Source organism: Stenella coeruleoalba (assembly GCF_951394435.1).
Source record: "Stenella coeruleoalba genome assembly, chromosome: 2".
NCBI lineage: Eukaryota > Metazoa > Chordata > Mammalia > Artiodactyla > Delphinidae > Stenella > Stenella coeruleoalba.
This window is the reverse complement of record NC_137147.1, coordinates 2,328,040-2,352,387: the sequence shown is the minus strand read 5'-3', so window position 1 is coordinate 2,352,387 and position 24,348 is coordinate 2,328,040. Positions and strand designations below refer to the sequence as shown.

At 43.4% G+C, this 24,348-nt stretch overlaps 1 protein-coding gene across 2 annotated transcripts in view; it reads left to right on the top strand.

Annotated features, from left to right (window-relative positions):
* The window catches only part of RCOR1 (REST corepressor 1), a 119,397-nt gene extending 95,325 nt beyond the window's left edge, over positions 1-24,072 (top strand). Inside the window, exons 5-13 of one of the 2 annotated variants that reach the window (XM_079905839.1) lie at positions 1,352-1,513; positions 2,502-2,620; positions 4,993-5,071; positions 8,643-8,837; positions 14,500-14,547; positions 15,093-15,170; positions 15,397-15,454; positions 16,087-16,316; positions 20,010-24,072. In XM_079905839.1, the coding sequence (XP_079761965.1) occupies positions 1,352-1,513; positions 2,502-2,620; positions 4,993-5,071; positions 8,643-8,837; positions 14,500-14,547; positions 15,093-15,170; positions 15,397-15,454; positions 16,087-16,316; positions 20,010-20,051 (1,011 nt within the window). In that variant the 3' untranslated portion in view covers positions 20,052-24,072. The remainder of the gene's footprint in view (positions 1-1,351; positions 1,514-2,501; positions 2,621-4,992; positions 5,072-8,642; positions 8,838-14,499; positions 14,548-15,092; positions 15,171-15,396; positions 15,455-16,086; positions 16,317-20,009) is intronic. The other variant, XM_079905840.1, reaches the window with a different exon arrangement.
* The last annotated feature ends 276 nt before the right edge of the window (positions 24,073-24,348 follow it).

Sequence of the window (24,348 nt, the reverse complement as noted above, 5' to 3'; positions counted from 1 at the left end):
GTATTATACAAGGCTCTAGTCCCCTTTTTTACTGCTTGAGATGAGTGGTAGAAGACCCTTTGATTGGAAAAGCATGCATGTGTTCCTGCCAGTCTGCACTGTTTAGGGGAGCAGTGGCTCTTAGGTGCTGGATACTTGGGCATAATGCTTTCGTATTTGAATATGGGATTTGTTTATCATTCTTGTGGTTGCGTGATGGTTTTTTTCCTGACTCATGGTGTCACACTCAAACCTACTCAAACCTGTTTTAATATTAATTGCTTTGAATCACTTTCTGGTTGTAAAATTTGACTAAGGTTTTTAAAAAATTGTTTGGAGCCAATTAATGAGAAATCCACAAGATTAATTTTTCTCCCAAAGTGTGATGATATCTTATTTCAGCCTTATTTCTAATTACGATTCTTTTAGGTAATCACATTAAATTGGATTAGTGCTTTCCTTTGTACTGATCTAGATTTTACAGCCTGTAAATTACCAAAATTTTTCATTTACCCTAATGCCTGAGGATACCACTGATTCTGGTTATATAGACTTGGACCCTTTCTTTTAGCCTTGGCCTTACTTTTAGTCATTCTACCCTGGTAGAACTGTCAGGAAAACCAATTACAATAAAGTAGTTTCAGAATCTTTCAAAGCAAGAAGTGTATGCTTCTCTTTCTCCAAACCCTACTTATGAACTTCACAAAGCTCCTCAGAAAATCATCGATTTTTTTTCTATTTAGAAAGTGTAATTATTATTGGATGATTGCTGATTACACTTGTATGAATTTTTAAGGATTTTGGTCTTCAAAAGTATGATCATTTCCACTTTAAAATTGACATACAGGGAGTTTTCTTTGGAAAGTATTCCTGAATTCTCTTGTTTCTAATTTGTTCCCTACCCATTTGTATTTTTTTTCCTTTCTGAGCTGGAGAAAACTCTTTAGATTTGAAATTTTTTGGCAAAAGAATAACAAACAATTGTGTGCTTTTTGAGTTACTTTCTCCTTCATATCCAGTGGCTTTAGAGTGTGACCCTGTACGAGCACAGATTCCAGAGTCCCACTGCTTCTGCTGTTTACTAGCTGTGACCATTGGCAAGTTACTGAATTTCTCAGGGCCTCCATATTCCAACTTGAGAATTGAGAATAATGGAACTTATCTCATAGGGCTCGAGACAAATGAGTTAGTGTACAGAAGGGCACGGATCAGCGTCTGCCACTTAGCAGTGTATGTGGGTTCGCCATTTGTGAATTTGTCTGGGTATGAAGAAATACTTGCTCTTCTTGTGCCAGCCTCATTTCCACTTTAATGTTTCAGTCATGTCAGTCATGTTGTTGGTCTAAAAATTTCACTGATACTGTTTTTCTAGGCTCTTGGGATGCTCTTTTGGCATAAGCATAATATTGAAAAATCATTGGCTGATTTGCCCAACTTTACCCCCTTCCCAGATGAGTGGACTGTGGAAGATAAAGTCTTATTTGAGCAAGCCTTTAGTTTTCACGGGAAAACTTTTCATAGAATCCAACAAATGGTGAGTAGGTGAGACCATTCGCTGTGTGCCCCCGCCCCGCAATGTACCTGAGGGGTAGGGCTGTCATCCTCGAGCATGAGTGTTCCCGTTCTTAATAAAGCGGCTCACTGCAAGCTGCTGGGTGCGTGAGCGGCTTCACATTACAAGAGTGAACTATTCCCTAGCACCTCCCAGCTTGACAGCTGTACCTCAGCCCACCCCACCCCACCCCTCTCGTCGGGACGACCCTGAGTGTCCTTTTTTTTTTTTTGGCTGCATTGGGTCTTCATGGCTGCACGCGGGCTTTCTCTCTAGTTGCAGCGAGCAGGGGCTCCTCTTCGTTGCAGTGCGCGGGCTTCTCATTTTGCAGTGGCTTCTCTTGTTGTAGAGCACGGGCTCTAGGTGCACGGGCTTCAGTAGTTGCGGCGCGTGGGCTCAGTAGTTGCGGTGCGCGGGCTTAGTTGCTCCGTGGCATGTGGGATCTTCCTGGACCAGGGACTGAACCCATGTCCCCTGCATTGGCAGGTGGATTCTTAACCACTGTGCCACCTGGGAAGTCCCCCCAGAGTGTTCTGATAGAAAGGGTCTCTGATGGTGGATGAGGCCAAACATCATGGGGCCCCTGTCTCCCTGGGGAGTTTTGCTGACCTGTCACTTCTAGAAAGGTATTTGGTGGACTCCTACTGTGAAAGCTTACTGACGGTTACATTAGTGCTAAAATGAATTTTTAAAAAAATAACCTAGAAGTTATGTTAGAAGCTGTAGTCGTGTGAAAACTCTGATTCATCTTAAGCTGACTGCAGTCTTTCATGGGCTAAGTTTCACTTACAGTCAAACTTCAGTAATTTGAAAATGTATCGATGAGAGTTCTTCTGTGAATTCAGGGAGAAATGGCTGTGACTTAGGACATTTCTGAATACATGAGAGTGATCCTTATGAAATATATCTACACACATTTGATTTTTAAAGATTAGCTTTAAATCTAAGCCAACTCGTTTTTTATATTTAGCTTCCTGATAAATCTATAGCAAGCCTGGTGAAATTTTACTACTCCTGGAAGAAGACGAGGACTAAAACCAGCGTGATGGATCGCCACGCTCGGAAACAGAAACGGGAGCGGGAGGAAAGGTCGGTATGCACGCGGGGTGGTGTCTCAGCCCTTTGGAGATCTTTGCACCGGCATTTCTAAGAGCTGGTGGGTACACAAAGGAAAGGTAGAGGGACCGGATTTCCCCCAGTTCCTTCCTGGTGGAACCAGAACATACACAAATATCCTTCAGCTCCATGCTCATGAGCTGTGTTAATGCATGAGTGCTGCCTCCTGAAGGTGTCTTTTCTCACCGCTCTGCAGTCAGCACACTTCGTTCTGAATGAGTGAACTTTCCAACACATTCCTTTGTGCCCCTTAAGGGTGTCTTCTTTTAGTAAAAAGGAATCTCTTCTTATGTTGAAATTTACTTGGTGTGCTTCTGCAGGATTCAGTTGACGTTTTTATGTTTGGCATGTTAAAATCTGCAGTTTAGATTCCCTTCTTCCTTTTTTACCGTCCATTTTGTGTATGTGAGTGAGTGAGAGGGGAACATTCTATGACTTCCTAATAAGGAGGTTAGTTTTAAGGACAGCTTAGTGCATAGGACGCACCTTAACCATCACGCCCTCAGCCTTACATACAGCAGAGTCAGGGAAGCGGCCTTTGCTCACCCGCAGAAGTGGGTTCTGGTCTCAACTGAAGGGTCTGCTGATGGTCTCACAGGCGGGTTGGGTCAATGCACTCCTTTCCAGGCCTCTGTTTCCTCAGCTCTAAAATGAAGATGCTTCAGGTCTAGAAGGCAGCACACAAACACAGTGGGTTTTATGGTAGTGGGAATATAGGTGGCTTTTAAAAATTATATTTTCCATAATATATTATTTTTATAAATTAACAATACAGAATAAAATGAAGAAGTATAAACTATATGATCTCTGTGGCCCTGTGTTAGGAGAGTATCTTATGATTTCAAATGAAAGAGAATAACCTGTGGGGACAGATTGAGAATTATCACTTTTGGAGACACCTGCGAAGCTCTTTCCAACCATAAGATTAGATAAAATTGTTGACCTTGACACATCTGCATATTTTTTAGTTTGCAACATACATAACTAGTGGGTCTATTTATGGATCAGTACTCTTTGTGACCAAAGAAAAGTAGCAAACTCTACTGAATTTGTTTTTAGTGTTATAGCAATTTTTGATTAAAATCCCTTGTTTCCTTTATATGTTAGGTCTAGTTTACTGTTTATAAACTAAGTCTGTTACTACAAACAAGTGCGGTTTACTAAGCTGAAATCAGAATTAAATTAAAAAAAAAAGATTGGGATTTGTTATCCTTGAGGATGAAGCGATAAGGGCATTGTTCTCACTTTGCATCTGCACAAGGGTGCTCCTACCTTCCCGGTGCACCTTCACACCGTCGGGATGCAAACAGAGGTGGGGCACCCTGGCCATGGCAGAAGCACCTGAGAGATTGTTGTCTTTCTAACGGGACCTCCCTGTGAAAGGAACGGCAGGGCCTGGGAAAATTCCCTCCACCCCTGGCTCTTTCTCCTCTCAGACATGCTTTCCTCAGCCAGAACTTCTTACCACTGTGGGCCTTGGGGGTGGGTTGGGGGAGAAGGAGAGCACAGTGGGTGCGTCACCTGGGATGGGTTCCTGAGACAAAGTGGGTGTTGACATTTGAAACCCTGAGTGTTCTGCTGCCACCACTGCTCAGCTGGCTTTAGCTGCAGGCAGACTGGGGCAGGCTGCCTGGCTTCTGTGAGCCTTCGCTTTCACATTTTTTTTAAGCACAAGGAGGCGGACTCTCAACCACTGCGCCACCAGGGAAGCCCTTTTTTTTCTTTTTAAGTAAGAAATACTGCATGGAAGGATATAAACAAAAGCATGCACCATATCAATGCGAGCGTTCTTTTTTTTTTTTTTTTTTTTTTGCGAGCGTTCTTTTTAAAATTAACTTAAAATACCAGTTATTCGAGCCACCAAAAAGCCTCTCCCATTCTCAGACTTGTGTAGTTGTGAGTAGACAGGTGGGACTCGAACATGGATTTTTACTTGTTGGTGAATTTATTCCCAATAAAATAGGCTTTATTCCTGAATAATTTCTCAGTTATATCTAATGATCATGTCCTGGTCCTCCATTAGCTACTTACGGAGAATTAAAGTAAATGTCTTAAATTTGACATTTTTAGTTGAGAGAAAACACTTTACAAATAATAAAGCGACAATGTTTTAGGCCTGGTTTGGGAGTTAGAAACCCATTTAATAGCTTTTTTAATCATTTAGACTAAAAGAGCTATGGAATTGGTATTTCATTTGAATTGTAAAAATGTATTTATCTCAGCATTCTGAAAACATATACTAATTTTGTATTACATCTGTCATTAAATCAATATATTGCTTATATTTGTGTATTAAATAGAATTAGTACAAAATAATCTTTCAGTAACTTGTTTTTGTCTTCCAGTGAGGATGAACTGGAAGAAACAAATGGAAATAATGCCATTGACATTGAGATTGATCAAAACAAGGAAAGCAAAAAGGAGGTATTTTTTTCCCCCAGTACTGTTAAGACAAATAAATTTCATTACTAGTTTCATAAGTAAAACATTCCTTTTTCTCATTCTACTTAATATATTAAGTGCTGTGTACAAGGCATCATGGTGTGGCTTTGTAAACAATACTAACTTTGCTTTGTAGAACTTAGAATTTTGTTTGCTAAGAAATACGAGAAAGGAAGCCTTAACGGAAAAAATGGCATCAACGAGGAAAGTTTTTATGTAGGGTGACAGTTCTCACTGCCTTCTTGCCTGGGCCCTTCGCTCAGCAGGTTATATAGGGGCCTTGTTAGGACCGGGCTCGAGCTCGGCCCCTCCTCGGCTCTGGTGGCCGCCTTCCTTCTGTATCTGCCCGGGGCCTGCACCCTCTGGGTCATGGTGAAGTTTTAATCTCTCAAGTTTTAAAAATCATTACGCCAAAGGTTTATAGTCTCTGGATCCAAGAGGTCCACGAATCCCTACAATTATACATGACTTTGGGGGGGTATATCTATAACATTTACTTATTGTAAATTGTCCACTGAGAACAGTGGGGTGTCTGGACGGTCTTAGCCTTTTGAAATGGGGGTTAGAGTCTTGCATTATTTTGCCCATTCATAAAAATTGAATAAAGCGTATGTGGGGTCCCCGAGGGCCCTCCGGGTAGACCAGAGTTCTGTGGCCTAGTTGGGGACCCCCACGGTACAGAGCTGCCTGCAGCAGTTCCCTGATGGGTGCCACCACCACAGCTGAGGAAAAAGGGCCTCAGCCCATTGGTGCCCATCAGCCCCTCATTCAGGGTGGAGTACGGAATCCCAGCATGGGCATGACTTTTACATGTGTTCACATAAGTGTTTTTCTAAAGACAGAGTCTGTAGTTTCAGTAAAATCTGAAAAGGTTTTCTATCTCAAAAGGTACTAAAGTATGAGAAAAACGAAAGGGTCTAGACATACCTAAACTTTAAAATTACACCAATAATATATGATTTTATAGACATGTAGGAAATACAGCTAAACAAAAGGGAAAAATGAAAATGATGTATCATTTCATCACCCATGTCACTATGAACATTTTGGTGCCTCTTTCCGGACGACCTCCTCTGTAAAATATATATGCCTATACATAACTCCGAATCTGTATGCTTAAAAACATAAAATCGGGTCTTAATACATAATTTTATAACCTTTTCAATTTACTCTGCCTTGAACACTTTTTTTAAATTGAAGTATAGTTGATTTACAATGTTGTGTTAGTTTCTGGTGTATGGCAGAGTGATTCAGTTTTGTGTATATATTCTTTTCCATTATGCTTTATCACAGGATATTGAATATAGTTCCCTGTGCTGTATAGTAGGACCTTGTTGTTTGTCCATTCTGTATATAATAGTTTGCATCTGCTAATCCCAGACTCCCAGTCCATCCCTCCCCCAACCCCCTTCCCCCTGGCAACCACAAGTCTGATCTCTGTGTCTGAGTCTGTTTCTGTTTTGTAGATAAGTTCATTTGTGTTCTATTTTAGATTCCACATGTAAGCGGTATCACGTGGTATTTGTCTTTCTCTTTGTGATTTACTTCACTTAGTATGATAATCTCTAGGTCCATCCATGTAGCTGCAGATGGCATTATTTCATTCTTTTTTATGGCTGAGTACTATTCCATTGTATACATGTACCACACCTTCTTTATCCATTCATCTGTCAGTGGACATTCAAGTTGTTTCCATGTCTTGGCTGTTGTAAATAGTGCTGCTGTGAACATAGGGGTGCTGCCTGTGTCTTTTCGAATTAGAGTTTTGTCCAGATATACGCCCAGGAGTGGGAGTGCTGGATCTTATGGCAGCTCTATTTTTAGTTTCTTGAGGAACGTCAATACTGAACCTTGAACATATTTTTATGTCAAACATATTTGTATGCATAGCTGTATGTTATTCCATCATTACAGATCTTTTATAACTGAGTTAATTAATCTTATACGGGTTTTTACAGTCTTTTTCCCTGTAAGTAATGCTGAAATGCTGATCTCATGACTACATATTTGTGCACTTAATTTTTTCCATTAGAATTAATTTCTGGAAGTTGAATTATTGAGTCAAAGTGTTCTAGATATATTCTTAAGGCTTCTTTTGGTATGGTATATATTATCAAATAGGAAACTGGTAATTCTTTCTGGATAGCACTCTTACCAGTGATTTATATGAGTGCCCAAATAACAAGATCATTTTAAGGATTAGCTAAATTACATTGCTTTTTGGGAAATCAAATTGTACTTGCAATTTTTAGTAAGCTTTGTTTTGATGCATTGTTATTTATTAGGTTCTTCAGTGGAACATTTTAAATGAAAGAGGCTTGGTTTTATATTAATTTCTGTAATTGTTATTTATATAGCAGTTTCTAATTTAAAAAGAAAAATGGTTAAATCTCAGTTTCTTTACCTACTAAAATGTTATTAAAACAGACACATGGTGGGAGGGAGGGAGACGCAAGAGGGAAGAGATATGGGAACATATGTATATATATAACTGATTCACTTTGTTGTAAAGCAGAAACTAACACACCATTGTAAAGCAATTATACTCCAATAAAGGTGTTAAAAAAAACAAAAACAGACACATGGTCAGTAGGTGATCTTTACTGAATCGCATAGCGCTATTGCAGAACATAGCTTATTGTCTACTTACATGTTTCTGTGTTGTTTATTACCACTTGTTCGAGAGCTTATTGCTACCAGCATGGTTTGCATTGCCTTTTTATCTCAGTCTTTTAAAATATGAAGCAAAAAGCTGAATGTATTTTCAGCTTTACCAGCCACTGTTAATACACTGACAAGATGAAATTATAAACAGTTAACCAAAACTTCTTGTTCTTAAAATGGTTGCCACTAGGATGTTATCCTTTCCTTGCCGAGATATTAGTGCATTTCATTTCCAAAGGTTTTGGTTTTAGAGAAAGCATTTAAAAAAATAAGCAGCGGTCATGCATTTTTAAATGACAGCATATAGTTTTTGAAGCAAGTTACACAGTTGCCCTAAAAGTTGTGTCATCCAAAAAAAGAAACCGAAAAGGTGTATAAACAAGTTTCATATTGAAGTTTTTATTTTTATAACCATCTATAAAGATTTAAAGAATTTAAGTGGATCCTTATACATGTGCTGAATCATTTTTTTTCTTTTTTCCTTTTTCTTTCTGTGGCCGTATGTCCATCTACAGTTGCTAGGGACTGTTTGGGTAAAATAACTCCTTATTCATAAACGCAAAGCTCACCAGAAGGGAATACAGGTTATTTTTTCTTCCTGTGTTCCTGCAGGAAGCTGGGAGTCCTTCTTGTCAGAGGTTTACAGAATAAGGATGTATCTGTATAGGAAGGAAATGGAGTCCACTTTGAAGTGTTTATTTAGCCAAAGTTCAGTAGCCAATGTTTTTGTCTGTTAGCTGTGTGTTAGAACTTGTAGATGGCAATTACGATATGGCGTGGTATTTGTCTTAGATTGTTTGGAGCCATGTTAAGAAAATATGCTTATTACTGTTCATTTGGCATTTTAGTTTTTTTAGTTTCTCATTTATCAAATATGTGTATCATGCAGGTGCCCCCTACTGAGACAGTTCCTCAGATCAAAAAAGAAAAACATAGTACACAAGCTAAAAATAGAGCAAAAAGGAAACCTCCGAAAGGAATGTTTCTTTCTCAAGAAGACGTGGAGGCTGTTTCTGCCAATGCCACTGCTGCTACCACGGTGCTGAGACAACTGGACATGGAGCTGGTGTCAATCAAACGACAGGTACCCGTGAGCCCAGTCCTGGGTGAAGAGTTAACTGCACTTTAGACGTGTTCTTACTTCTCATTCACTTGGATGTTCTCTTTCCCCAAATCTCAAAAGCGCACTTTGTTTCTAAGGAATTGGACAGAAGATCTTAGGCCCGTTGATTTTTTTTTCCCTTAAATTAACCGTGAAGTTGAAATTTTATACAGATATCGATATAGATACAGATTTCAGTGACTTGTCGTAATATGAACACACCCAAGTGACCTCTGTCTGGATGAAGACGTGGAGCATCGCCTCCACAGCCCCTTTATCTACCCTTGAGAGATGTGTCGTTGCCTCAGAAGCCTCGCTCATGCCCCCTGTTCATTACCCACCTTCTCCTGGTGGGTGGCCACTGTTCTGACTTAAAACCATATGTTATTTTTATCTTGTTTTTGATTTTATATAAACAGAATGATAAAGTAGGGGTGTGTGTGTGTGTGTGTGTGTCTGGCTCTTACTCAGCATGTGAGATCTATCCAGGTAACAGCCATACTTCTTGTTCTTTCTCATTGCTGTATAAATACCCAACAGATGGTCCATTTTACTTTGAGTGGACATTTGGGTTGTTTCCCGTTTTTGACTCTTACACATGATCCTGATAAGAACGTTGTTTTATGTGCCTCTGAGTGTGTTGTGGGTGCATCTTTGTTGGAGATAACACCTAAGAGTGCACTTGTTGGGTTATCGAGTGTGCATATGACTGACATTAGAAAACAATGCCAGACAGTTTCCCAAAGTGGTCACGTCACTTAACGTGAGTTCTGGTTGCACCACATCAGGATTTCCAGCAGTTGTAGCACGTTGACATCTTGGGCTGGATAATTTCTTTGTTCTGGGGGTTGTTCTGCTCCCTGTAGGATGTTTAGCAGCATCTCTGGCCTCGACCCACTGGATGCCAGTAGCGCCCTCCCCTCCACCATGCTGTGTGACCTCATTGTGGAGTTACGGGGGCGGTGGCGGAATGGTCTCATGTTTCCCATTCTGAGGGCTTCTTTTTCACTCTCTCAGTGGTATCTATCTATCTATCATTTATTTATTTATTTTTGGCTGTGTTGGGTCTTCGTTGCTGCACGTGGGCTTTCTCTAGTTGCGGCGAGCGGGGGCTACTCTTTGTTGCGGTGCGCGGGCTTCTCATTGCAGTGGCTTGTCTTTGTTGCAGAGCACTGGCTGTAGGCGCGCAGGCTCGGTGGTTGTGGCTCTAGAGCGCAGGCTCAGTGGTTGTGGCGCATGGGCTTAGCTGCTTCGCGGCATGTGGGATCTTCCCGGACCAGGGCTCGAGCCCTCGTCCCCTGCATTGGCGGGTGGATTCCTAACCACTGCACCACCAGGGAAGCCCTCTTAGTGGTGTCTTTTAATGAACAGAAATTCTTAGTTTTAAGGTAGTCCAGTTTCTCATTCTTGTCTTTTACGGTTAGTGCTCTTTGAGTTCTGTTAAGAACCTTTCCTGAGGTCATGAAGATGCTCTTACACACTGTCTTAAAAGTGTTGTTTCGCCTTTTACATTTTGATCTTCAGTCTACCTGGTAGTGTTTTTGTTTGTATGTTGTTACATGTAGGGTCAAATTTTTTTTTTTTCATATGGATATCTAGTTTACCCAGTACTGTTCATTAAAAAAGACTACCCTTTCCCTGTTGTAAGGCTGTGGGACCTTTGTCTTAAATCCGGTGTCCATTATGTGTATCGGTCAGGTTTGGAGTTCTGTTTGTCCATTCTTCACCGGTACTATATGGTCTTAATAATACATAATCATGAATGGATATGTGTGGTAGGAGAAGTCCTCCAAGATGGCTATTCCTGGCCCTTGTATTTCCATATAAAGTTTAGGATCACCTTCTCAATTTCCAGAATAGTAATTCTGCTAGAATTTTGATTGGGGTTGTGTTGAATGTATAGATCAATATAGAGAATTAACATCTCATGATCCATGAACATGATATATCCCTGCACTTCTCTAGATGTTTAGTTTCTTCCAGTATTTTGTCATTCTCTATGAATAAGCCTTGTATTTCCTTTATTAGTGTTATTCCTACATGTTTGGTACATTTCTGGTGCTCTTGTAAAGAATATTGGTTTTTTTGTTTGTTTTTCTGGGGTTTTTTTGCGGTACGCGGGCCTCTCACTGTTGTGGCCTCTCCCGTTGCGGAGCACAGGCTCCGGACGCGCAGGCTCAGCGGCCATGGCTCACGGGCCCAGCCGCTCCGCGGCATGTGGGATCTTCCCGGACCGGGACACGAACTCGCGTCCCCTGCATCGGCAGGCGGACCCTCAACCACTCCGCCACCAGGGAAGCCCCAAGAATATTGTTTTTAAAACGCATCCTTTCCTGATCATTCGTGCTTCATGTGAGAAATGGCTCCTCCTTGTCTTTTCGTCTGATTTTGTGTAAAAGTCAAACCCAAAAGTTAGCTGAGCAGCCCAGTGCTGCCCTTCCGTTAGTCACCTCCCCCCGACCCCAAATGCAAGATGAATTATAGACTGGTGGCTCACTTTTAGTTCGTGCTGCCTTGGATTTGTCAATCTTGATGGCTGCCTTGGCAGGGCTGAGAAGAGAAGGGTGGGGTCTGTGGCCCCGGCTGTCCCCTGGTGAAGGAGGCTGCACAGACCAGGACCCGGCGCGCCCCTCGGAGTTGCGGGCTTGCGGCTGCCACAGCTGCATTCTAATCTTAGGAGAATCACTTAATCTTCCTGGGCCTCTTTTTTCAAATGAGATTAATCCTTGCCTGCCTGATCTTACAGGATGTGTGAGGGCGTGGTAGTAAGCTGCATCTGCGCTGGGAGAGCTCTGTGACTGGGGCTGGGAGCTCCTCTGTGCATTTCACCTTCCTCTCCGAGGGGCCTCAATCCCCTCTGCTGAGTGAGTTCCTGACGCTTGCTGTTCGGTGTCAATATGTCAAAGAAGGAAAGAGACCCTTTCTTCTACAGAGGTGTTACTGACTTTGTAGTATGATAGATAAAGAGGCTTTGGTTTTCAGAGCCAGGGCCAAGAGCAGGAATTTTTTATTTGAAGGTAGCTGCTCAGAGCTGACATTGTTGGAGAGAAGGCTCAGAGGCTGACTTACTAAGAGGTGAGGTCAGCTGTTTACTTTCCACAGCCTTTAGGGCTTCTGCCAGCTGCCCTTCAGATGCACATGGCGGTCAGTCACACAGTGGGCATGCTATTCTGGATGCCCCCATGTCTGGTTGCTTGCCAGGGAAACCGTCATCCGATGAGGACAGGAAACCTGACTAACAGCAGCTCAGACAGCGAAGGGTTTATTTTTAACAAATAACAAGAAATTCCAACATCAGTGATTGCTGGCGTTAGTTCCTCTGTTCAGTGATGCTCTCGGGGACCCAGATTCTTTCAGATTCTCCTGCTCCACCATTCTTAGCTTTTAGGCTTTTCATCTTGCTTGTTGCCTCACACTGGACACTGCAGAAGCCATTTTGTCACCTTCGTGTCTGCATTCAGGGCAGTAGGAAGAGGGGGTGGAGGAAAAGCTTTTGCTTTCCCAGAACCTCCTGGACTTCGTGTGGCAGGGCTTTGCAGCCCGGCTCCTCCTAGCGCTGAGGAAATCGTCAGCCGCTGTCAAAGATACAAGTGAGAAGGGGGCTGGGAACGGCCGTCAGGTTAGCCAGCAGACACTGCTGGTTGCATCAGGTCTTTCCAGGTGGAGAGAATGAAATGGTCTGACCTTAGAGAAGAATCACTAAATACCCAATAAAATAGGAAAAAGAAAGTTGTGTTCAGCCAGGAGCTCTAGGTAAGGCACCAGGCCAAGTCAACTGCTTTTTTTGTTTTTTCTTTAAATGCTGGTTACTTTTTGTATCCTGTTTCTTATCCAGCTTGTTGCCACTCTGGCTTCTTTCCGATTGGCATGATGCTGGCAACTAATCCCTATTCTTATTCTGATGAGTAAACATTGGACATTTGCTCATTTGGAAAATGATTAGGAGCAGACACGTAGGTAAATGAAAACATAGAGCTAACTTCTGGTTCAGGATCTGTGGTGTTTTACCTTGTAGCCCCTCATTCAATCTCAGTGCTGCTTTATCCATTGATTTTAGAGGGAAAATGTATGTGTTAAACAGGTTGGGAAATGCCTGTTACTTAATCACTTAATCACAATGCGATACGCACACGCACACACACACACACACGCCCAGCTTTGTAACATGCATATATATATATAACTAGCTAGAAGGAAGAGAGTAACTGGAATGCCAAGGGGGGAGGGGATGGGTTGGGGGGGGACATGAAATTGAATATGTGTTCTAGTGGACATACCCCTGACTTTTTTGTGTGTGTGTTCTAATAAAACTTTATTTATAAAAATAGCCAGTAGGCTGGATTTGGTATGTAGGTCATCGTTTCCCAACCCCTGCTATAAATGAAACAAGGTTTACCATGAATAATAATTATAAGGCTCCGTTATGTCTAGACCCCTGACTTTTGAGAATTTGCTCATTCCCTGTCAGAAGTTTCTAGGCCTAGTTTTCGGAATTCAGGGAGCATAATCCGAGTGCCTTGCAGTATTTTGTGGGTATTTTGTGGTTTGTTGGTAACTGTGAGCTCTGAGAAGAGTCTAAGATTGTGCTGTTCAGTGTGGTAGCCACGTGTGGTCTTTAGATTTTAGTTCGGATTAATTAAAATTGGAAAAATTAAAAATGTGGCTCCTCGGTTGGATAAACCACTTTTCAGGTGCTTAGTAGCAGCGTGTGGCAGGTGGCCGCCCTGTCAGGCAGCCCAAGTTCAGAATATTTTCATTATCAGAGAGAGTTCTGTCAGCTTATGCTGGTCTGAGAGCTTGGAATTACTTACTATGAGTAAATTTCAAGTATTTTCTCCTGATCTGTACCATTTCAAAATAAACTAAAACAAATTTCAGTAAAGCAAGGTCCTGGTTTTTGGTTTTACAGTAGAGTGAATTTTGTGCATGTTTCCAGTATTTTTCTTTTCAGTTGTTTTTATGTTCTGATGTGGCATCGTTACAAAAGATTTGGAGTAGACTGTATTTCTGGCAGACTTTGAGGCCCTTGGTAAGGGCAGACAGGGTCAATTTCTGGTCCTTAAAAGTGCTGGTCTTATTTACTTGCCCACTGGTCCCGTAGCATAGAAAATTTTTCCTGTACCAGCCCCCCCCCGACCCCTTAAACCTTTTAGAAGAAGTAAAACAAAGGAGGAAAGGATCTGTGAAACTGGAAATCTATGAAATGTAAGTCATCAAAAGTGGGGTTTTAAAAAATTGTATAAGTATAAAAAGTTTTTTTTGAAGAGGAGAGAGATTTACCACCATCTCCACTCGTCTCCCACCCCTTCCCTATCTCTAAAATTTCTGCTTTTCTTCTTTTGCCTTAATAGGATTTCTGCTTTCAAGGGCACCTTCTGCTCATGAATATTTTTGATGTTTTACTTGGGAAAATGAACGTGTTCCTCTGCTTGCTTTCTTATTTGCTCAAGTGATTATTCAAGAATGAAAAATGATAGGGCCAGAGTTCCCCTAGTGCTAGGCACAGAAACGCCCCTCTGCTTAGAGTTGAGAGAAGGGCCCCCTCCTGTGACCCAGCTTGCTCAGGAGCGAGTGCAGAATTAAAGAGCAGCTGTGGAGTGATTGAGTGGTTTGTATTTATTGTTTGTGTCTTTCTTTTGATTAGGCAAGGACAGTGAAAGGTCCACTGAATCAAAGCAAGAATGTGGGAAAGGTAATTTGTGAGAAAATGAAGTTACTGTTGCTCAGAATTAGCCTTGTGGAAAACTGACATACTGCTTTCTTTTCTCCTCCCCGTTAAAGAAGCCTGCAGGTGGGGCTTCTGCCCTTCGTAGCGTCCGTGCGGGGCTCGGGGCTGTGAGGCTGTCCTGCCTTCACTCTGCCTGCGCTCTTTCTTCAGCTCAGCTCTGTGTGGTGGGAGCCCAGGCACTGTCTTCTGTGTCAGGCTGCAGTCGTGCATTCTGTGGCCCCGGTCGCCTGTGCCGAGCTGGTGCCTTAGGATCGTGTGCGCAGGCGCCTTTTTACCACCAACCCTTCCGTCTTGGTTGTCTCTTGTCCGGTGCCCTAAGCAAGTCAATTAAAGAACTTAGTGAGCTGCTCTCAAAGGATACCATAGGGACCTCAAATTTGGGCTACCTTACAGGGTAGGAACTTCTTTCCTCTTGGTTTTTTGTTTCTTTTAGCTTTCTCAGTTCTCTCTTCTTTTCATACCTTTATAAAAGTGTTTCATTTTAAAAATGAAAATCTTCTTTCCCTTAGATTCAGAATATTAAACAGACGAACAGTGCTCTAAAAGAAAAACTTGATGGTGGAATAGAACCATATCGACTTCCAGAGGTAGGATTATGTTAACATCATCTTTGAAGTCACACTTGAGTTTATGTGTTTAAGAATTTACTGTCTGTGTCTCCAGTACACATCTCTTAGAAGGAAAGGTGTAGATATAACTTTATAAACCTAGTTGATGTTAAAATTATGATATGAGAAAAAGATTCATTAATCCTCATAAGGACATACTCATCTCTAAAGGTAGTATGCTAATAGGACTCATTTGAATACCCAGGTCATTCAGAAATGTAACGCACGTTGGACCACAGAGGAGCAGCTTCTCGCCGTACAAGGTAGGAGGAAGTTCTTATAAAATAAAGGTTTAGGAACAGCAGTCGCTTTCAGGAAAAAATTACACCCCATCCTGCTCCCAGCACATCATTCATGTTGAAACAAATTCTTGGAGGATTACGTCCTTCTAGTGGGCATCATTTTAGCTAAATTACTGCATTCTCTTTGGGCTTTACTTTTTTCCTTTCCCATGTCTCACAAGATGTAAAAATTAATCTGGAAGCCTCCGTGTTTAAAGGTGTATTTCACTTTAGCAGCTCCTCGTTGGGTTCTGAGTAGTCAGGAAGTACAACTCGCGTGTTGGGGTTGTATGGTTGGAGGTGTTCTAGTCCTGGGGACCCTGAAGAGGCCAGTGTAGGATGTCCATGGCATAGAGTAATTGCTGGGTGACTTCAGTTACCATGCGACATACGTCAGGGAGGTACAGACCCTGCGTGACAGGGTCACACGGAGTGTCTCTGCCAGTCATCCACACTGGGCTCTCTACTGCTCTTTTCCATTAGTGCGCTAAGGTAGTACCTGCTGTTGAAAGCCTCTATGTTTCCTTATCTGGATAAGGGGTAAGTCTCAATTGTGTGTGTGTGTGTTTTATTATTTTTGTCGTGTTGAAAAAAATGCTTTCTTACATCCTTAGCCATCAGGAAATACGGCCGAGATTTTCAGGCAATCTCAGATGTGATTGGGAACAAATCAGTGGTACAAGTGAAAAACTTTTTTGTAAATTATCGACGCCGCTTCAACATAGATGAAGTTTTACAAGAATGGGAGGCAGAACATGGGAAGGAAGAAACCAATGGTCCCAGTAACCAGAAACCTGTAACGTCCCCGGATAATTCTGTCAAGATGCCTGAAGAGGAAGACGAGGTAAGTCTGAAACAGTTGATCTCTGCCAGATTCATACTCAGTTCTCCAGTTAGTGTCTTCATTGATGACCTTTTCCAGCTGCAGAAATACTGTTAGGTTTCAGCTATGTCAGTAACTTGATTTTTACCTGTAAATACCATAATACATGTGTTGACTTCAGTCACTTTTTGGTCACTACGTATATTATTCACATTTTAATTTCTGGACAAATTCTTAATTCCATCCTGGTTTCCTCCGGCCACAAAGTATTCCACATTACCAATATTTCCTTAAATACAATGACCGCTTTGCCCTAAAACCGTAAGTTAGAAGTGCCTTGAGTATCAGCAAAGCTCAGTCGTGTGAACCGTGCTGGCATCTCCTGTGAGGTTTGCGGGCGCACCGGGGAGTCTGCAGGTTCCTGGTCTGTCTGCTTCCACACCTGCTTGCCGTGCTGCTCTTTGGGGCTGACCTGCTGGAGTACTGATGGGGACACTTGTAGGTCCTGGGTTGCATGGAGGCTGCCATCCTGGTCGTCTCCTAGGTGGTGGCACGGGTTTCATCAGCCCGGGCAGCGGAGGTCGGGATGGGGGAGATTGTGGAGGCTGCCCCTCCCTCTGCACGTTTACCTCCCCCCTCCCCCCACCCACGGATGCTGAGGCAGGGCTGGGGGCCAAGAGTTCATTGCTGCTGCCTTTAACATTTGCATTTGCTCACTGACATGGCAATTTAAGGGTTAGTTCGCTTATCACTTTCTCATCAGCGTCTTCCCCAAAGGAGGCAGGAGTGGTTTGGAGTTACCTCTTTTGTATTGCCCGTGCTGCCCTTTTCCCCCCCGGGGGAGAGCCGTGTGAAGAGGACACCCAGCGAGTGGCTTTTGCAGGCCTGTCAGGAGATAAACACTAGTTCTGTTAAAGTTAGACTCGTTAGAGCCTTCTACCAGAGAATCTTTGTAGTTAAGTGTACAAAACCTATAGTACTGACAACGTGAGTGGGGTCCCTGAGTCACACCCAGGCACGGCCTGCCCAGGAGCAGGGGGGCACGTGAGCACAGCAAAGCTGTCTTTCTCTGTCGGCAGTGGTTTTTGTCTGTGCGCTACTTTCCCCTTTAGCAACAAATTAATTTCCCTGAAGTCCTGGACTCAGTTTAGGAAGCGCTGAAAAGATGAGGATTACTGGGGAAAGAACGTCAGGATTTGCGAGAGCGAAAGCTTTCTTCGCAGTATGTTTTCTGACTTAAGTCCCAGGAAGCAGAAATAATAGGAAACTCAGATTACCTGCCTCTCAAATTTAATCAAAGCCAGCTTCAGCAGGGTTAGCATAAAAAATGAGATAGTAGATTTAGGACCCAGGGTCATGATTTTCTTAGGCCTGGCTCTTTGACTGACTGGCTTAGGCTAAGTCAGCTACATTTTCCTCGTTTCTTGTTGGTCCAGAAGTTCCATCCTTCATGGTCCGCTTGCGGTGCTGATGGCACATCAGAGTCCCCTCAGCCTGTCTGCCTGGCTCGGCCATAGCTGGCCTCCCCCTCCCAGCAGCACGTCTTCTCTCTCTCTGATGGCTGATGTTCCCTGTGTCTGTTTACCCAGCCTTCTCTTCAGAAGGAATGGGATTATCTAACTCAACCCGAATATATAATCTTTATAGCTCCTTTAAAATTTTTTCACTTCTTTAGTCATTTAAAACTAACTCACTCTCTCTCTCTCTCTCTCTCTCTCTCTAACACACACACACACACACACACACACACACACACAGACGTGCACGCATGTGCATGCCTATATTTCCTTTTCTTTATCCCTTTTTATTTATTTTGTTATTTTATACATTTATTTTATTTTATTTTTATTTTTGGCTGCGTTGGGTCTTCGTCGCTGCGTGCGGGCTTTCTCTAGTTGCGGCGAGCAGGGGCCCCTCTTGCTGTGGTGCGTGGGCCTCTCAGTGCGGCAGCTTCTCTTGCTGCGGAGCACGGGCTCTAGGCACGCAGGCTTCAGTAGTTGTAGCTCGCAGGCTCACTAGTTGTGGCTCGCGGGCTCCAGAGCACAGACTCAGTAGTTGTTGCGCACGGGCTTCGTTGCTCTGCAGCATGTGAGATCTTCCTGGACCAGGGATCGAACCCATGTTCCCTGCACAGGCAGGCGGATTCTCAAGCACTGACCCACCAGGGAAGTCCCTCCCTTTCTTTTTATGTTTCTTATGGTACCAGCCCTCCTGCTTCACCACCCTGGTTTTCTGTTCTCCATATGTTAGTTTGCAGAAGGAAATTAATCTGTAAGGACCAGCTGCTTCTCTGTGTCCACCAAGGGCCTAAGGGAACTGGTTAATTGTCTGTCTAATCAGTGCTCAGAATTTAGTGTCCTTGTAATTTCCCATTCTTGTTTATCCTTTGGAATCCAGCTGCTGAGAAAGATGTCTGCTGGTGTCCTGCCTGCCCTCGGGTTTTATGTATTTATGCAGTACAGACAGGGAGGAGGCCATCAGATTTGAGAAGTTCTGGAAACATAGCGGTCTGGCAGCTGCGGGCTCTCTTCCTTCAGAGCTAAGGAGGGAGAGCAGCCCAAGAGGGTTGAGCTTTTGAGACTCAGAGTTCTCTGGGGTGGCCAAGGATAGAGTATGGGGAGGTGTCAGAAAAGCACAGAGGGATGCTAAAAGTGACTGAATTGGAGATACACATTCTCGCTTAAAATTATAGAGTGATTGAGTGTGTTACTAGTGAGGAGAAATCTGATTTGACTAACGGCCGTTCTCATAAATTGGGATTTCACCTGAAGGCGCAACTGCTTTCAGATTCTGGACTCTTATCTCAGCTGTTTCCTTAGAAGTAAGACACCACGGGGGTAGCAGTGAGCTCTACGACTTTTAGGCTTGGGTCTGGAAGTCAGTCTTAAAAAATGAGAGTAGAGAGTTAAGAAATGCCTTTGAAGCTTCTAAGGAGATCCCGTGATCTTTGGTATCGTCTGTACCCCAGCGTGTTCTGGTGGCTGTTTGCTGAACGGGGCAGGCACCATGGTGTACCCTGCGGCGGGTCCTAGGACACCTGAGTGTTGCTGTTTGCCAGGCACTGTGCCGATACGCCCTTTGCAGGGATTCTTATTTAATCCTGTGAAGTAGACATCGTTATTATGTATATTCTGCCGATGAGGAAACTGAAGCTCAAAGAGAAATGATACCTCGTCCAAGGACACACAGCTAGAAAGGACAGAGCCAGGATTTGAACCCAAGACACGTGGCCGCAGGGGCCACACTCTCGCCCTCCGTCCGCCCGCCTGGCCTCAGCACAGGCATTGCCTCGGGGCCCTGTGTTTGCGGGGCAGGGTGGGTTGGGCTGCACCAGACCGGAGTTAGCAGTTTATATTGTTTACCTGTCTTTTTTTAAAGTAAATTTATTTATTTTATTTTTGGCTGCGTTGGGTCTTTGTTGCTGTGCATGGTCTTTCTCTAGCTGCAGCCAGTGGGGGCTACTCTTCTTTGCGGTGCACAGGCTTTTCATTGCGGTGGCTTCTCTTGTTGCAGAGAACGGGCTCTAGGCGCGCGCACGGGCTTGGTAGTTGTGGCTCACGGGCTTAGTTGCTCCGCGGCACGTGGGATCCTCCCAGACCAGGGATCGAACCCATGTCCCCTGCATTGGCAGGCGGATTCTTAACCACTGCGCCACCAGGGAAGCCCCCTATATTGTTTACCTGTCTTTGATTCTGCTTTTTCTCCTCTTCTCAGGCTGCTTCTGTTCTTGACGTCAGATACGCATCTGCCTCATGAGAAACTCTGGTGGCTTTGAGCACTTGGTATGGACGACTGTGTTATCCAGGATTCAGGTATCACAAGACATCACCTAGCCATCTGCATCACATCTCTGTGGACAAGCAGCTATTACCAAAAAGGCATACACTTCCAGTCCTGCGCTACATCTGCCTTAATTCTCTGCTCGTTCCTCCGTGTTGGCGCCACTTCCCGGAGAGCTCTTTGCGTCTCTCGCTCTGCCTAAGTGAGGGGGGTCCCGTGGCCTGCCCGCCTCCTGCGACCCTGGGGACCACCGCCTCAGTCGGAGCCCCGGCCCACCAACAGCAGCTCTTCCCCGTCGGCGGCTTCAGAACAGGTAGTCGACTTGGAAGGCGTGACTCTGTTCCTGCATGGCCTGCAAGCTCTACTTTGTGCATAATGTAATTTTCAGAGTAACTGTGACCCCATTGGCCTTGTAGGAAGTTTCCCTTGTTCTTTTCTGCGGCATCCACCTAAGTGATATCATGCTTCTTTGGAAATCACGATATATTGGCAGACTGCATTATAACCCTTATCGTGCCAAACAGCCTGACGCAACTCATATTTCCCTAAATGTCGGTATAATTATGGTTTATAAATCTAGTTGGCTGCAGTCTCTCCCTTCTCCCTTCCCGCGAGGTAGGAAGCTGATTCACAGCACCTGTCCTTGGACACTAGCTCAGAGGGAACGTGGACGCAACACTTCGTGCCGTCAGCTTGCAGGTCGTCACCCCAGGATGGGCGCCACCCTGTCTGTTCCTGACCCCCCACCCGCACCACCGCCCGACTCCAAGAGATTTGGTCTATACCACTGTACCTGGTGCTTGTACATTTGGAATTGGTGCCTTCTCCTTTTGGCAACCATGTTTTCAACCCTTTTTCTGTTTCGGTGTCTTATTTCTTCTTTAAAGTTTATTGCTTGCCAAAGATGACATCACTGAGATTAGGAGACAGGGGAGAACTTGCTGCAGGTTCTTGACAGTGTGCAGATTTTAAATGTCAGGTTAGGGCAATAATAAAGGGTATTGGAGTAGCTGGTGATGGTTTTATAAAAGCTACATGCTGTTTGTTCCCCGTCCTGTCGGTATGCCTGGCCTTTCACATGTCACTCCACATAGCCTCTGTGTCCGTCATGTACTGATGTGACCACATGAGCACCATCTTCTCTCAATATTATATCGATAGTACAGGACAGAGACGTGATCAGTTATTGGCTCTAGTGAGACCAAGATGGAAAGAAACAGTCTGCGAAGTGGTATGTAATGCCTTTGGTTGGACTGGGAACAATTACAAATGTTTAATAAATGTTTAAAACTTCCATAATCACTTTTATTCTCTTGCCAGACCGTGGGCTCTTGAGGGGTTGAGGGTAGACTGCGAGGTGTGCTCTAATGTGACCCATTCCCCATCCCACGGTTGGTTCAGCCTGCACTAAATGTGTTGAAGGAGCTTTTTTTGTTGTTGGTTTTTGCATCATTTAAATATTTTTCGTGCTTTCAATACCAAAAAGAAAAAAAAATTGCAGATGCTTTAAGGCATAAACAGAATTCTTAAGAATTTGAAATATGCAATTAAAATTTGATGTGTTTTGCCTCCCAAGCACCTTGACTTTTTTTTTTTTTAAAGTCAGCTGGTTTTCTCTTTAGGAAGAGGTCAGCAAGGAACCTAGATTGTTTGGAATTGTACTTCTTTTTTTGAAATCTGGAGAAAGGTCATTCGAAAGGGGAGTGAAATGGGACTTTGCCGGTTTTCGACTCTTGTCCCTGCGAGAGGTGTCTGTTGATCAGGAGCTGGTGAAGAAGAGCGTGAGAGGGGCTAGGGGCGTCACAGCTCGCCGCGCCCACCTACACGGGCCGGCACGGTAACACTAGTCACAGCGTAGGGCTCATTCTGTTTTTATCATGAGCCTGCTGTGTAATTGGAAAATGGCAGGAAAAACGTGGGTAAGAGGCGGCATAAGTTTTGCACGTCGCTTAAAGGGGACACTAGGCCTGAAAGAAGATTTCGCTTCTCCTTGCTTCTTCTCGAGACCTCCTTCCTCTTAACGGAAGCAGTAGGCAATTTGCTGCAGTGGTTTCCCTGCCAGTAGAGCTGCTGTTCCTCTCTTCACCCCAGGCTATTTTCCTTAAGAATCAATCCCCTTTGGCAGTGCTTGAAGGTTTGGTGCTGGGTCCTGTGTGGCGCGGCAGGCATCCCAGCAGTGCCAGGCCTCTGTCTGTGCTCAGACATCCCCTTACCTGGTTCCTGGCACCAAGTGGGCCCCAGTCCCGGAGAGTCACGTGCTGGAGTACTTGCTCTCACAGCAGCTGAATTGCGGCTTTCTCTCCGAGGGGGAGGGGCATGTCGCTTTCACTTGCCAGAAGGAAAACAGGCAGTTGTCTTTGCCCAACGGCCTTCATTGTAGTCTCATGCGTAAGAGAGCACTGTGTTTTAAACCGTTTCATTACACTGTCTTTGCAATGATGTTGTAAATGCAAGAAATCACTTAGCTTTAGAAGCCAAGTGATTTGGTCTTATTTTACGGGAAGACCCTTTTTAACATATCAAGACTTCGGTGCATCAGCAGGCTGCGTTTGGATGTGTAAGGGGGACACAGTGGCAACTGCTTTGGATGCAATGTTCACTTAAGCTTTGTCTTCTTAAAAATTATCAATGTGAATGTCATAATTATATATATTTTTTGTGGAAAATTTCTCCTAAGTATAAGTTATTGTGCAAAATATAGTACCATTGACGCAAATGATAGTTTAACTTTTAGTTTAGAAATCCTAAAAGATATAAGTTGTATTGCATATGCATTAAAAGTTTGTTTTATTTAATTTTATGTAGATGTGTAAAGTGTTAGGTAAAATTTTTTTTCACGTATTCATTTAAACACCTTGTTACTTGAATATTGTGTTGACTGGTCATAAGCAGTGATGGATTCTGTAATATAGGTCTTTTAACCAGGAAGCAGCCCTGCCTCAGTTGTGCTGATCAGGTGAGCAGTGGTGCAGGTCGGTGCTGGTGTCAGCAGGAGCCTGAGGTTAGTGTGACCCCCTCCGCGCCCCGCTTCCCCCGTGTCGTCTTGGTACATTCGTGCCTACCAGACACCAGGTCCTCAAGGTGGCTTTTGATAGTCATAAACCTCTAATCAAAAGATGAAAAAGAAAAAATAGTTGAGTTTTAAAAGCTTACTGTGGTGGACTAATTAAGCAGTAGTTTTCTGTGCGTATAAAGTTCTCTCAACCATCACACACCACTCTAAGTGTGCTCGTTGTCACTTTAAATTTCAACTATGCCCTATTTTTGTCCTTCTGAATATCAGATGTACTATTGGTATAATTACAGACCAAAAATAAGCCAAATAGTGCATTACACTAACTGGATCCCTTCTTATATGAGCAAAGGACGGATGGAGCCAGCCCACACGAGAGCCTCATTTCTCTTGTCTAGCCTGATCTAAATCAAGTGACCCAGGATTCAAGCTTTTAATACCAAGTGAAACTTGGCCTCAAGTTGACTCAAGGTGGTTAGCTAATTTGAATCTAGTGATCTTGTGCAATGCTCAAAAACAAATACTCTTTCTGCCACTCCCTGGATCTCTGCAGCTTTCCCTACTTACAGTAAAGCACAAGCGCAGTAACGTCGCAGTGCAGCAGAAGGAAGGTCAGTATAGCCTATGCATGCTGTGTGGTACTGAGTGTTTACAGCCCTCTCCTCAGCTCACGTTGATACTGGAGCGGATAGTAGTCCATTACGTAGACTTACCAACTTTGCTAAGTGCTTTTTAGACTGCTTAAGAATTTTTCAAGATTTTAAAAGATGTATAAGGTTAAGTTTGCAAATATAATGGAAATGCTGTATATCTTTTGAAGTGATAAAAATCCATGTTGGAATTTTAAAGAAAATATGTTGTAATAATGCTGTTGTAAGTAATATTTTAATGTCTCTTTTTGCCTGTTTTCTATTTCAGCACATTCATTGTGGTGAATGTTCATAGCATTATAATTGCTTAGCCATCAAATGATAACATTTGTTAGTAGAGATTGAAAATTTTATTTGTGAAATTCTGCAGAATTCATTTTTCTATTTCCAATATTTGCTGAAGTTAAATAAAAATTTTCAAGCCATTGATGTAATAAAATAGGAAACAAAAGAATTTTCTGACCCTCCACCCTCCATCAAAGCAATACCCCACCCTCATACGAAGTGGGTTTTTCCCTGCCTTTTTGCACTGGGCCTTGGGATTTCTGAAAGTGTAAATTCCCCAGAGCTGTGCCCTGTGGGAGCACACAACCAGGGGTGCTTTTGTTTT